This window comes from Brachyhypopomus gauderio, unplaced genomic scaffold (assembly GCF_052324685.1).
Source record: "Brachyhypopomus gauderio isolate BG-103 unplaced genomic scaffold, BGAUD_0.2 sc86, whole genome shotgun sequence".
Lineage (NCBI taxonomy): Eukaryota > Metazoa > Chordata > Actinopteri > Gymnotiformes > Hypopomidae > Brachyhypopomus > Brachyhypopomus gauderio.
In genome coordinates this window covers 765,906-779,243 of record NW_027506907.1, presented here as the reverse complement: position 1 = coordinate 779,243, position 13,338 = coordinate 765,906, and the positions used below count along the sequence as shown (strand labels likewise).

The 13,338-nt window shown below is 47.2% G+C and overlaps 1 protein-coding gene across 1 annotated transcript in view; it reads left to right on the top strand.

The window, feature by feature from the left end:
• meis1a (Meis homeobox 1 a) overlaps positions 1-12,410 on the top strand; it is a 19,300-nt gene extending 6,890 nt beyond the window's left edge. The window contains exons 9-13 of the mRNA XM_076991805.1: positions 6,788-6,864; positions 9,139-9,197; positions 9,894-9,983; positions 10,175-10,227; positions 11,247-12,410. Coding sequence (XP_076847920.1) covers positions 6,788-6,864; positions 9,139-9,197; positions 9,894-9,983; positions 10,175-10,221 — 273 coding nt within the window. The 3' untranslated portion in view covers positions 10,222-10,227; positions 11,247-12,410. The remainder of the gene's footprint in view (positions 1-6,787; positions 6,865-9,138; positions 9,198-9,893; positions 9,984-10,174; positions 10,228-11,246) is intronic.
• Positions 12,411-13,338: the final 928 nt, after the last annotated feature.

Below are 13,338 nucleotides of genomic sequence, written 5' to 3'. Positions count from 1 at the left end.
CTGGATCTAAAGTATAGCACAATTTAGGTGTTGTGTAAGGTTTTAATTTCTTATTTAATCTATCCCATAGATGAATATATACTGTGAGCAATTAAACATTTTATTATTTAAATCTATTATAAAGGTGTTTTGCTCAACGACTTGTCAGTATTACAGTGTGATATCGTTGCATGTTTGCTGTATGCGGGAAGTTCAGATGTAGTGCACCGCCCCTCCACACTCTCACACCTGCTTTTTAAAAAATTACGTGTTTTTGAATCTCCCCACTTAGGCATTACAAATATGTAATTAACCACATAATCTCACAAGCTCAGCAGAAATAAATGTCCTGTGCTTTGAGTTTTAAAGAATGAAGCACACAAGTTTTTATTCCGGGTCTCTTGGTGCCTTATAATAACCAGTATCTAACGTGCTCTGGTGTATAAAAGCATACATAGCACCTTTCATACACAATGCCAGTTCAAAGAGACACTTTCATACTGTTCCCATAATAACAACGGAATTTCACTGCAAGAATAGCAGAAAGGTTGCCATGACAACATGGAAGAGATCCATTTACACATACACCCTCCAGTTATAAACAGAGCACCATATTTAAACAACGTGTTATATTTTCAATTGTACATTATTTAAATATGGATTGATCAGGTCACATAATCTCACTCTCGTTCTCTGAGGAGCACACCCAAACACACACACACACACACACACACACACACACACACACACACGCCCACGCCCAGGCTGTAATGTGTGCTGGGTAATTAGCGTGTAATTTACCACCCTCCAGTGAGCAGCTGTAGCAGGGCGGTGTGGAGTCTGCAGGGGAGCCTGGCATTCCGCCCCACTCATCCCTCTCATCTCACTAATAAGAACCACGCCGGGATGAGCAGCTATTTTCGGATCGTGAAGAGCGTTTCTGAGAGCGCCCCACGCACGCAGGCACTCTGGAGTCCTGCAGACCAACTCCAGCGTTCGCTGCGTTTGGGGTCTCAAGGCAAACCTCTTCCCAGTAAACAAACGGTGATGTGTGGCCTGTCTCTGGGTCTCCGTTTGCTAGAACTATCTCCAGCTCATCAGCGGTCATGGGTCACAGAGAATCCCCCCTATCTGCAGAGATTGCTTAAGTAACCCACGGCAACCGCATGCATACCGTACGCATAGCAGAAAATGTGTTCAAGCCCTTCATGTCATAAGAGCTGAAATGTGGAAAGATGAAAGCAGCTGGTAATAATTCAGCCCATGTCCTCCTGTCTGTCCTCACTTCCTGTTCCTTCTGTCTGTCCCTGTTTGTCCCCCTGTCTGTCCCGTTCACCATCTGGAAGTGTCCTGTTCACCATCTGAACCCTGTATGTCCTCACTTTCTGTTGCCTCTGGTTGTCCCTATATGTCCCCCTTTCTGTCCTCACTTCCTGTTCTTCCTGTCTGTCCCTGTCTGACCTCACTTCCTGTTTCCCCCGTTTGTCCTCATCTGTCCTCTCTGTACTACGAAATACTCTGGGTATATTTCCAGTTCATACCGGTATTTCTTATTAGAAATGTAATTGTTAATTATTGCTTAATCTTATCTTCAGGGTGACTGTCAGAATCTTAGGCTAATCATAGACGAATTAATAGATTTGTAGAGTTACACAAGACACACACACACACACACACACACACACACACAGAGGCAAACACAACCCCCTTCTCACAGCATGTCACACAGGACACTGCTGAGACTGTGTGATGTTCATAAACGATGCTTTCACGTTTGCTCGTGTTTGCCTTTGCGCGACCCGATTCATCACCGCACCTCTGGCGCCCTGCGAGTGTCAGGACCACTTTTCTCTTCACTCTCTCTCTCTCTTTGTGCAGACACTTTCAGAGTCGGTGACGGAGACTCTATTAGTGTCACGAAGGTGAATGGGTGAAACACCGTGCGAAGGCTAGAGGGGGTTTTTTACAGGGCAGGTTTTGTAAGTTAAAAAAAAAACGTAAAAAAAGAGGGGGCAGGGTAAATGATGGTGTTATGGGGTGGGGGTTGCAGAGCAGCTCCCCAGTCACCAGGCATCTTGTGTGGGTACAGGGGCTCTCCCCCCCCCCCCTCCCCCATCTGTCCAGGGTCGCACTCACTGTTATCAAAACATCATCCATTATGAAGCTGACAGCCTCATCGGGGGACCCAGCCCAGAGAAAGGCTGCGGGGGGAATTTCCGTCGCTGCCCGCGCAGAAAGACGGGGCAGAAGGGGCGTTGGAGGGGGGGGGGGTTAGAACAGAAGAGGGGGGCGGGTGTGAAGGAGAAAGAAAAATGGACGGGAGAATAAAGAGAGGCCAGGTAATCCATCATGGCTGGGCTTTTCACGCCGTGTCTTTGAGGTGGGAAGGGGAGAGTGCAGGAACGATGGGGAGGTAGCGGGACTTCAGACAGGACAGCGGGACTACAGACAGGACAGCTCCTCCACGTTCTCAACCCCCAGACACATGAACCACCCAAGCTACTAAAGTAACCCGAGTTAGCACTTGAATTACCGCTTACAGTCACCATCAAGGTTTGAGTTACCACTTAAAGTCACCGTCGGGGCTTGAGTTACCGCTCAAAGTCACCATCAGGGCTTTGATGATGTTTTGGTTTACACAACATTTACTGTTTGCTACAAGTTTCTATACAGTTTTGTATGGAAACACTGTTTTCACCCCATTGTGTCCCAAAATCTTTTTTTTGTTGTTGTTGTTGTTGTAAGCACTGCCACTTAGAGCTTTAAATTAGATTTTTGTTTAATTATAGTGTTGGTTCTTATGTTCAAAGCCTTACTTTAATTTCAGACTGAAAGCGTTTTGCCAACACCGTCCTCCAGCACTGGTCATATTAAGTGGCAGCTTGTTTATTCGTTTTGTTTTTAGAATATTCCTCTTATCTGGGGCTTCAAGATAATAGAAAAATATATAACCAAAATAATGCAAGAGTTTGAAATTTAAATGGGATTATGTGTAATTTTTTTTGTTGCTGGATCAGTTAAACAGGATGGACAACACTGTCTGTCTCCACAGTATTGACAAGACATATTATTGACATGAAATCATCCCCTTTTGTGTACCGATCAGAGAACGAATATAAGCCAAGGCAGTGTGTGAGGTGAGGCAGTGTGAGGTGAGGTTGTGTGTGAGGCGAGGCAGTGTGTGAGGCGAGGCAGTGTGTGAGGTGAGGCAGTGTGAGGTGAGGTTGTGTGTGAGGCGAGGCAGTGTGTGAGGTGAGGTTGTGTGTGAGGTGAGGCAGTGTGTGAGGCGAGGCAGTGTGTGAGGCGAGGCAGTGTGTGTGCTGAGGTTGTGTGTGAGGCGAGGCAGTGTGTGTGCTGAGGTTGTGTGTGAGGCAAGGCAGTGTGTGAGGTGAGGTTGTGTGTGAGGTGAGGTTGTGTGTGAGGCGAAGCAGTGTGTGAGGTGAGGCAGTGTGTGAGGTGAGGCAGTGTGTGAGGTGAGGTTGTGTGTGAGCTGAGGTTGTGTGTGAGCTGAGGTTGTGTGTGAGCTGAGGTTGTGTGTGAGGCAAGGCAGTGTGTGAGGTGAGGTTGTGTGTGAGGCGAGGCAGTGTGTGAGGCGAGGCAAGGTTATTAGTCCCACTGCAGCAGAATACAGGCAATGAGCAGAGCTAACAGGACGTGTGAGTAAAGGTACATGTCTAAGTGTATGTAGATGTTTATAAGCATGTGTAGGCCAGGACGTTGGCTATCCAAATACATATAACCCAAATGGAGCATAACCAGTACGATTGGCTTTTTAAAACAGTCCTCATTCAAGTGGCCACACCCACAGAGCTGTGTGCAAGACGCACAGAAACTTTCGGACTGCTGAAAACAGCCTGAAATTAACTGGCCTGTTTGCACTTTGAAAAATATCTCAGTCTTTCTAGCCAGAAAGTTGGAGAAACCATGTGTGTGAGTGCAAAGACGTCTAGCACATGTTCTTGGCTGTAATTGTAGGATGAACTTCCAGTGAGCAATAATAATAGGTGTGGGATAATAATTTTGCCATATCACATCGGCATGTATCATGCACATATATTCCTCTACCCAGACACACACAGAGCTCATGAGATGGAGTAGTGGAGGTGGTGGTGGAGGTGATGGTGGAGGTGGAGGAGGATTAGGTGGAGGTGGTGGTGGTGATGGTGGAGGTGGAGGAGGATTAGGTGGAGGTGGTGGTGGTGATGGTGGAGGTGGAGGTGATGGTGGAGGTGGATTAGGTGGAGGTGGTGGTGGTGGAGGAGGATTAGGTGGTGGTAATGGTGGAGGTGGTGGTGGAGGTGGAGGTAGTGGAGGAGGATTAGGTGGAGGTGGTGGTGGTGAAGGTGGAGGTGATGGTGGAGGTGGTGGTGGTGGAGGAGGATTAGGTGGAGGTGGTGGTGGAGGTGATGGTGGAGGATTAGGTGGAGGTGGTGGTGGTGATGGTGGAGGTGGTGGAGGAGGATTAGGTGGTGGTGGAGGTGGTGGTGGTGGAGGAGGATTAGGTGGAGGTGGAGGTGGTGGTGGTGGAGGAGGATTAGGTGGAGGTGGTGGTGGTGATGGTGGAGGTGGTGGTGGAGGATTAGGTGGAGGTGGTGGTGGTGGAGGAGGATTAGGTGGTGGTGGAGGTGGTGGAGGAGGATTAGGTGGAGGTGGTGGTGGTGGAGGAGGATTAGGTGGAGGTGGTGGAGGAGGATTAGGTGGTGGTGGTGGAGGAGGATTAGGTGGAGGTGGTGGAGGAGGATTAGGTGGTGGTGGTGGAGGAGGATTAGGTGGTGGTGGTGGAGGTGGTGGAGGAGGATTAGGTGGAGGTGGTGGTGGAGGTGATGGTGGAGGTGGTGGTGGTGGAGGAGGATTAGGTGGTGGTGGAGGTGGTGGTGGTGGAGGAGGATTAGGTGGAGGTGGTGGAGGAGGATTAGGTGGTGGTGGAGGTGGTGGAGGAGGATTAGGTGGAGGTGGTGGTGGAGGAGGATTAGGTGGAGGTGGTGGTGATGGTGGAGGAGGATTAGGTGGAGGTGGAGGTGGTGGTGGTGGAGGAGGATTAGGTGGTGGTGGTGGAGGAGGATTAGGTGGAGGTGGTGGTGGTGGAGGAGGATTAGGTGGTGGAGGTGGAGGTGGTGGAGGAGGATTAGGTGGTGGTGGAGGTGGTGGAGGAGGATTAGGTGGAGGTGGTGGTGGTGGAGGAGGATTAGGTGGAGGTGGTGGAGGAGGATTAGGTGGTGGTGGAGGTGGTGGTGGTGGAGGAGGATTAGGTGGAGGTGGTGGAGGAGGATTAGGTGGTGGTGGAGGTGGTGGAGGAGGATTAGGTGGAGGTGGTGGTGGAGGAGGATTAGGTGGAGGTGGTGGTGATGGTGGAGGTGGTGGAGGAGGATTAGGTGGAGGTGGAGGTGGTGGTGGTGGAGGAGGATTAGGTGGTGGTGGTGGAGGTGGTGGTGGTGGAGGAGGATTAGGTGGAGGTGGTGGTGGTGGAGGAGGATTAGGTGGAGGTGGTGGAGGAGGATTAGGTGGTGGTGGAGGTGGTGGTGGTGGAGGAGGATTAGGTGGAGGTGGTGGAGGAGGATTAGGTGGTGGTGGTGGAGGAGGATTAGGTGGAGGTGGTGGAGGAGGATTAGGTGGTGGTGGTGGAGGAGGATTAGGTGGAGGTGGTGGTGGAGGTGATGGTGGAGGTGGTGGAGGAGGATTAGGTGGTGGTGGAGGTGGTGGTGGTGGAGGAGGATTAGGTGGAGGTGGTGGAGGAGGATTAGGTGGTGGTGGAGGAGGATTAGGTGGAGGTGGTGGTGGAGGAGGATTAGGTGGAGGTGGTGGTGATGGTGGAGGTGGTGGAGGAGGATTAGGTGGAGGTGGTGGTGGAGGAGGAGGATTAGGTGGAGGTGGAGGTGGTGGTGGTGGAGGAGGATTAGGTGGTGGTGGTGGAGGTGGTGGTGGGGCTGTTTGAGGTCCATTCCCTCAGAATTACCAATAATTGGGGTGCTAACAGTTTTACTACTCCAAAGAAATTGGATAATTGTATGCACACACACACACACACACACACACACACACACACACACACACACACACACATCTGATCAACAGCCAAAGAACCTCACCCACCATTTGCTACCAGTGCAATAGCAACTGGTGTTCCACATGCACAGAATGAATGAATGCGGCTGGGTGAACAAAACTGACCTGGAGCCAGCTTTAGCAAGGGCCACTGTATTTTCAGGTCTGGCTGAGATCTAGATGCTGATCCAGGGTCAGTTACAGTTACAGGCTTGGATTTCCTACGTTGTCTCTAGGCCTTCAGTGATTTACTAGAGGCGTTGCCCTTGGATACGGGATTGTAATTTGTAATGAGTTTGCGGCTTGGCCAGGAACCAGAGTGTAAAGATAGACAAATTAGCATCGTGGTTTCCTGTTGTCCTGTTATTGTTTCCCTGTAAAACCTTTTCTTAGCACACTGATTATATGACAGATAGCCAAACAGTGGACTGCCATTTAACGCTTCTGACACTAGACAGACACTCACACACACACACACACACACACACACACACACACACACTACAGTATGAAGCACTATTCTGAGACCTCAGATGAATCTTAAATTCTTGCGTGTATGTAATGGGAAAAACGGCAACAACATATTTCTCAGGAGGAGAGATTTTCAGGAGCTCAATATCTGCTTGTCATTTATTTAGGTGGAAGTGTGAGAAATCTCTCACAGAAAACCCTATACGATGACTCTCTGCCATCATATGTCCTGATACATAAGGTGCCCTTTGATGTGGCCGTGTATAAACCGGACTTTGTCTCTTCTTCACTACAGCACCCCTACCCGTCTGAGGAACAGAAGAAGCAGCTAGCTCAGGACACAGGACTCACCATCCTGCAGGTCAACAACTGGTGAGTGGCCTCATGTCTCTGCTGTCGTGCAGTTTCAAGACAGTTCTGTCCTGCTGTCTCAAGACTGCAGACATACTGCAGTCTCCTGTCCTGCTGTCAGTGGTCAGCTCTCAAAAGCTACAGACAGGAGCTTGTAAAGTCATTTCTGTTTTCACTAAGTGTGTGGTTTATTTTTACTGGTTATGAAACATTCTCTTTTCTAAATGCAACTGTGCTGCCTGCTAGTATGCTAAATGATTAGATGCTAGTTGTTTATTTGTTGCTAAAAGTGCCAATGAAAATCCCATATCCTCTGTAAAATTCTCTCCCCAAGCCTGAGGTTTACTAGATGTTTTTTGCTCACAAAAACATGTCCAGTGAGTAAATAACTCGTTTGAGCTATACCGTGCCAAAGGGTTCTTCTTAAACTACCTCAAATCAAGCTGTGAATGGGATTACTTCAGATTGGGATTATTTCTGAAAACATTTTTTTTTTTTGCACAGAAAAAAAAAGTTTTGCAATAAAGTACACTATCACTATCAATGGAGGGACCCTCCTCAAAAAGTCCACAAAAGTCTAGAGCTGGGCGACCCTGGTTTGCACCTAGGGTTAATATTGAAAGTTTTGACAGTTCTTCACTGTAGATGAGACATGCCCTGGATTGCCTTAAAGTCTGACCCAAGTCGACTTCCTGAAGTCCTCAAACGTTTGCGTACCGTACCTTTGATGTTCCATTCTGTTTGAGAATGTCATGTTTGTAGGTAAAGCCAGACAAGTGTATTACAGTCAAAAGCCACCACCACCGTGAACCATCCAACCGCTGGAGGAATACAGTGGCAGTCTAGAATTTAGAGTGTAGCATACGCTGTTGCATAGCGACACTGTGGTCTGCTCTTAAAACAGGTGAGGGGGCGGGAACAGGAGGGCAAACGAGCACTTGTCAAATTAAACAGAATTTTCACAGTGAACAGCTGGACTGGTTTATTTAAACACACACACACAGATGATCACTGACCGCCGCATAACCCCACGTTATGTTGGGGGCCAGGGGGACATTTTATGATCCTGTGGTCTGGTTCGCATGTGTTGCTGGGTTTGGATTCGACCATACCAAGTGTATCTAACAATGCATATGAGGTCAAGCCTACTTAAGAAAAGATGTGAACGTGGATGTAATTATACAGCATTCAGTTGAGGAGGTGGATGGAAAATTCAGGACATTGCATTCATGATCAAAGTACTTATTGACTGTGTGTGTGTGTGTGTGTATATATATATATATATATATATATATATATATATATATATATATATATATATATATATATATATATATATATATATATGGGTGGTTGGGTAGGTGTGTTTGCCTTCGTGTGTGTGTGTGTGTGTCTTCGGGGGCAGGAAGGCAGATTCTAGCACTCCTAAAGTCACCCCCATGGTGTGAAGTGAGGGGTTAGTCAGGGGTCAATCTTTACTTCCCTAAAAGAGGAGGTGGGATGTTTTTCACCATGTGGCTCTGCCTGTGATTGGTCACTGGACAGAGGAAAGCTCAGCAGCTGGGGTCAGTCATTATGAAGCATGTGTAGGCAGGGTCCATTTCTCCCGCTCACGTCCGTGTAAATACAGTGTGATGGGCGGGGCAGGAGGCGGGGTTTCAGCCTTCCAGCTCACACACAAGGTGTAAACACACAAGGTGTTCTCGAACCTTCTTTCATACGATGCAGCCGAGGTGGGACAAGCTTCTAACAGTCTCTCTCGGACATCCTGAGTTTTGTTCAGAGCCCTGGACGCATTCTCTGCATTTAAACGTCCTAGTCTGAGCCCTGAGTCAGTTTTGTCGTGTGCTATGTAGAACCAAGCGGGTGAACGTTTGGGTCTCAGTGTTCCTGAAGGAGTCAGCTGTGCTGCTGTAGAATGACCCTGTAGGGAATTAACCCCCCCCCCCCCCCCCCACCTTTTAAGGGAACATGAAATGGAACCAGTGTGCCCCGAGTGGAGCAGGGAGGACATAAATCATGCACAGACCAGGGCGCTGGCACCTTGGGGTCAGAGGTCACAAGGGGATTTTTAGGCTGAGAAAGGCCAGAGCTGTACCTCTGCTCAGCATGTGAGGTCATGTGGTCATGGAGTCAAAAGGTGAAAGGCCAAGCATTGCAGGAGCACAGATACTAAAAGCATTCTGGGGCATGGTCATACATTTAAATAATTGGCTCTTGTTAAATCAGTGCATATCTAGGTGATGTGTTCCCGATGTGTTTTAAGGGCGCGTTTCTCTTCGGCTCTCTCTGTAGGTTCATCAACGCCAGGAGGAGGATAGTGCAGCCGATGATCGATCAGTCCAATCGGACGGGTAGGTGTTCTCTCTGCCTCTACGGTTCCCTACGCAGACGATTCGCACTTCCCTCCCCAGCACTCTCGGGCACTTCCACTAAGTGGGTGAAATACAAACAAAAAAAAGTGACGGAATCGTTCTGAGGGCCTCTTTTTTTTTTTAAGTGATGGAAAATGAACAACAGAGCCAGATGGTGAATGTCACCCTCCCGTCATTTCCTGCCCCGAATCGATCATGTCCTCTTAGCCTCCGCATCTCCCACTACGTTTCCTCTGCACGTCTCTCTCTCTAAACAGTGTGAGGGAGCTGCTCTTGTTTCTGCTCAGCTGTAGTAAACTTTATGAGCTGGGGGGAGGGGGGGGGGGTTACTGGGGTGCTGGGGTCGCAGCGAGCTTGAGGGTTGGGGGGGGGGGTGGGGGTGGAGTTCAAAGACATTTCTACAGATCTGAACTGCTGCCCTTGCACCAGCTAACCAGACACAGTGTGTGTGTGTGTGTGTGTGTGTGTGTGTGTGTGTGTGTGTGTGTGTGTGTGTGTGTGTGTGTGTGTGTGTGTGTGTGTGTGTGTGTGTGTGTGTGTGTGTGTGTGTGTGTGTGTGTGTGTGTGTGGCGGGCGAGAGACAGAAACTGGAACAGTGTAGTGTTTGTATATTTTTGCATGCGCTGCGTTTTAGAAGAGCTCTGTCTGATGAGTGCTTTGATGTTTTGTGTGCAGTAGCTCACGGCGGCCCATACGCCCCTGACGGGCAGCCAGTGGCAGGCTTCATGCTGGACGGCCAGGCTCACGTGGGCTCCAGACATCCAGGTACCACACGTCACAGCACATCACACGCAGATTTAATGCTTCAGACTTAAGATCCGAAATGTACCAATATGAAAGAGACAATATTTAAAGGCTTCTTTGTCTTTTTTCTCTCCCTCTCTCCCTCTCTCTCTCCCTCTCTCTCTCTCTCTCTCTCTCTCTCCTCTCTCTCTCTCTCTCATGCTCTTTCTCAGGTTCACTGGCTGGAATGGGGATGGACAGTCAGTGGCACTACATGTAACTACATGTAAGCGACTTGTTCAACCTTACACCATAGGACAGTGCGTACAAGCGTTTTGTAGAGAGGGCGTTATGTAGAGAAGGCGTTATGGGGCTGTGGGGGGGGGGGGGGGGGGGTGTTTAATGGAAATGTTCTGGTATACCAAAAGTCTAAAAAACATTACAAGGAAAAAATAAAAGAGAGAGAGAAAGAGAAGGGGAAATAGAGAGGGAGGGAGGGAGAGAGAGAGAAAGGGAGAGAGAGAGAAAGGGAGAGCTTGTTAGTGTCTCTGTGGGAGTCCTGCTCTTCTATCTATCTGTGATTGGGTGGACACAGGCGTCTATTCAAACAATACATCTGTCATACCCCATAATGCTGTGCTGCCTGTACAGATAACCCCCCCCAGCACACTCAGACCACTGAGTTGATGCCCTCTGACTTTGCTAACCTCTCCTTGTTGTTCCTCTTCACCTCTTTTTATCTCACTCTTTGACGTTAGCTAGTTTTCAGTTATCTTTTTTTTTGTCGTAACTCCCCTAACTAGTTAAGGGACAAAAATAACTACCATGAACAGTAAACTCACCCCTACTGACTGAAGCTTTGGGCTTAGATTACTTTATACATTGTTTAGCATAATTGGTCATTGTTCAGTGAACATGTATTTCAGTATACGCACACATAAACACATGTTATTCAGTACACACACACACACACACACACACACACACAGAGAGAGAGAGAGAGACAGACAGACATGTAATTCAGTATACACACACGTGCATGTAATTCTGTACACACAAATTTGTAATTCAGTATACACACACACATGTAAATCAGTATACACAAACAGTTCCTATCTGGAGTCAATGTACTGAATATTTTTCACGAACTGAAGAATACTGGGTTGATTGAGATTTTGCCTCAAAACAAATGACAAAACCTAGTGCACACTTTACTGTAAACACAAGTCTGTATGTTGTTATGTTTGCTAAGGGAGTGTTCACATGATCAAATGAACTGTTTACTTCCTTTTTTATGTATATTAGGTTCCTCGTGGATTGGGGCTTTTTCTCGCCGTACCACGGATGGCATATCGTCAGCAATACAAAATCTCCAAATCCCTGCGAATTACCTCTACGGCTTACGGAATGCTAGTGTTTTGCTGCCATGGCAGCCCGGAGACTGCTTCAGCAGGCCATAAGCGCCTCTCATTCAGAGGGCCCATCCCAGCCGGACTGGAGCGGAGTGTGGATAAGACGATCCACTAGATCAGTCCGGAAAAAGAGCGCCTGGCCAAACTTTTAGTCGCCCTGAAGACAATAAGACAACCCTTCCCCTTCATTTAATTGCCTTAAGAAGCTAAAACCTGTGTTCTCACCAGCAACTGACGGGATTCCTGCAATACGGACACATACATGTAGGGACGGAGGATTTATAGGCCTACTCGGTCCGTTCGGTTCTGAACTAAAGGAGTATGTCGCTTCTCTTCCCACGGCAGGGAAGATCGCAGTGTAGACACAAGTATGCGAAGGCGCAGCTAATGGGAGTTACAGCGGTGTACAGTTTGATTAAGACGACATAGGCACTGGCAACAAACCTGCAATTAATACAAAACAGTTGTGTTTTTATTTCTAGTGCTACAAAACACCAAGAACAAAACTGTTTACCTAATTAACCAGTAGTTACTGACATACGCCTAACTACACTTTAAATTGAATGTGTGCGCGTTTCTTACGCGTCCTGCCGCGTTGTTTATCTCGGACAGTTATGGTGCTTAAACAATTCAAAAAGACAATTAATGATTGTACATGTTCTGGCTTTGTTCTGTACTTTCGCACTAATGTATGTTTGAGCGTGAGGGTGCGCGTGTCGTTTTCATAAAACTTTTTACCTCAAAGCAAAAGCATCCGTGTTTTTCCACACCGGGCACTGCTGACGGAGTTCATATACATGTTTTGGTAAAAGGCAATTCCACATTGAATTAGTCTGACACCTGTAGGTCATTTAGAGTACTACATCATTTGACTGTTGGAGTGACTTACCGCAGTTTCGTAGCCAGTATAGAAGCCTATGGTAGTTTACGACGTGAGCGCACTTACCAAAGAACTGATGTAAAATGTTCTATGCAGTTTGTCAAAATGGATAAGGGAAAAGCATTTAAAATGACAAATTCATAGCAAGGAATCAAATAAAGAAACAACCTTAACTGATTTAATTGTTTCAGTGTTCAATAAACTATTGTTGTTCATTTCATCACTACATCTAGTGAGCGTATAGCTAGACCAGACAGAAAGAGTCTGAAACGAGGTAGTTCAGCATCACACGCATGTGTACTGAAATGACTGACGATTGTCTTTCCTGTTGCATTCTTCTCATTTTACACTACAGCGACTCCCACAAAGACACTAACAAGCGCTCTATCTCTCTCTCTCTCTCTCTCTCTCTCTCTCTCTCTCTCTCTCTCTCTCTCTCTCTCTCTCTCTCTCTCAAACACGGCTGCCATAAGCATAATTCTGTACTCTCTCGGGGGGGGGGGGGGGGGGGGGGGTGGTATCCAAAAATGTTCCAAACATGTGTTAACACCGATCAACACCACACGTCTTTGTCATCCGTGGAGTTAGGCCTACATGTCATTTTAGTAATTTATCCCAAACATTTTTCAGGATTCTTTTTTTGGTAAAACGAAAGCCATAATATTGTGAACACAGCTCTGTCTACTGAACAATACTTACAGTAACATGAACTAAAGTTGTGGTTGTAAGTGACATCTGCATTGCGCTGTTAAAATATTTAGAAGGAGTATTGTTTAGACAGACTTCAGAGCACACACCATGGTCATCACCATAATAAGTCCTATCATTTTCAGTCAGCCACCAAATCTTTATGCAATTAAGAAAGGTACGGCGGGCCATGTGTTTAACATGTAAACGATGTATAATGCGAGGGCAGTCTAGCGTTTAAGAAGCGGAAGAGTCCGTTATACTGGATCGGTTACGGCGCATGTGTATATGTATCGTATATGTAGTATGTATGTAGTGTTTTTGTAGTGTGTATGTTCCGTATATGTAGTATGTATGTAGTGTTTTTATAGTGTGTATGTATCGTATATGTAGTGTGTATGTACCGTGTATATAGCGT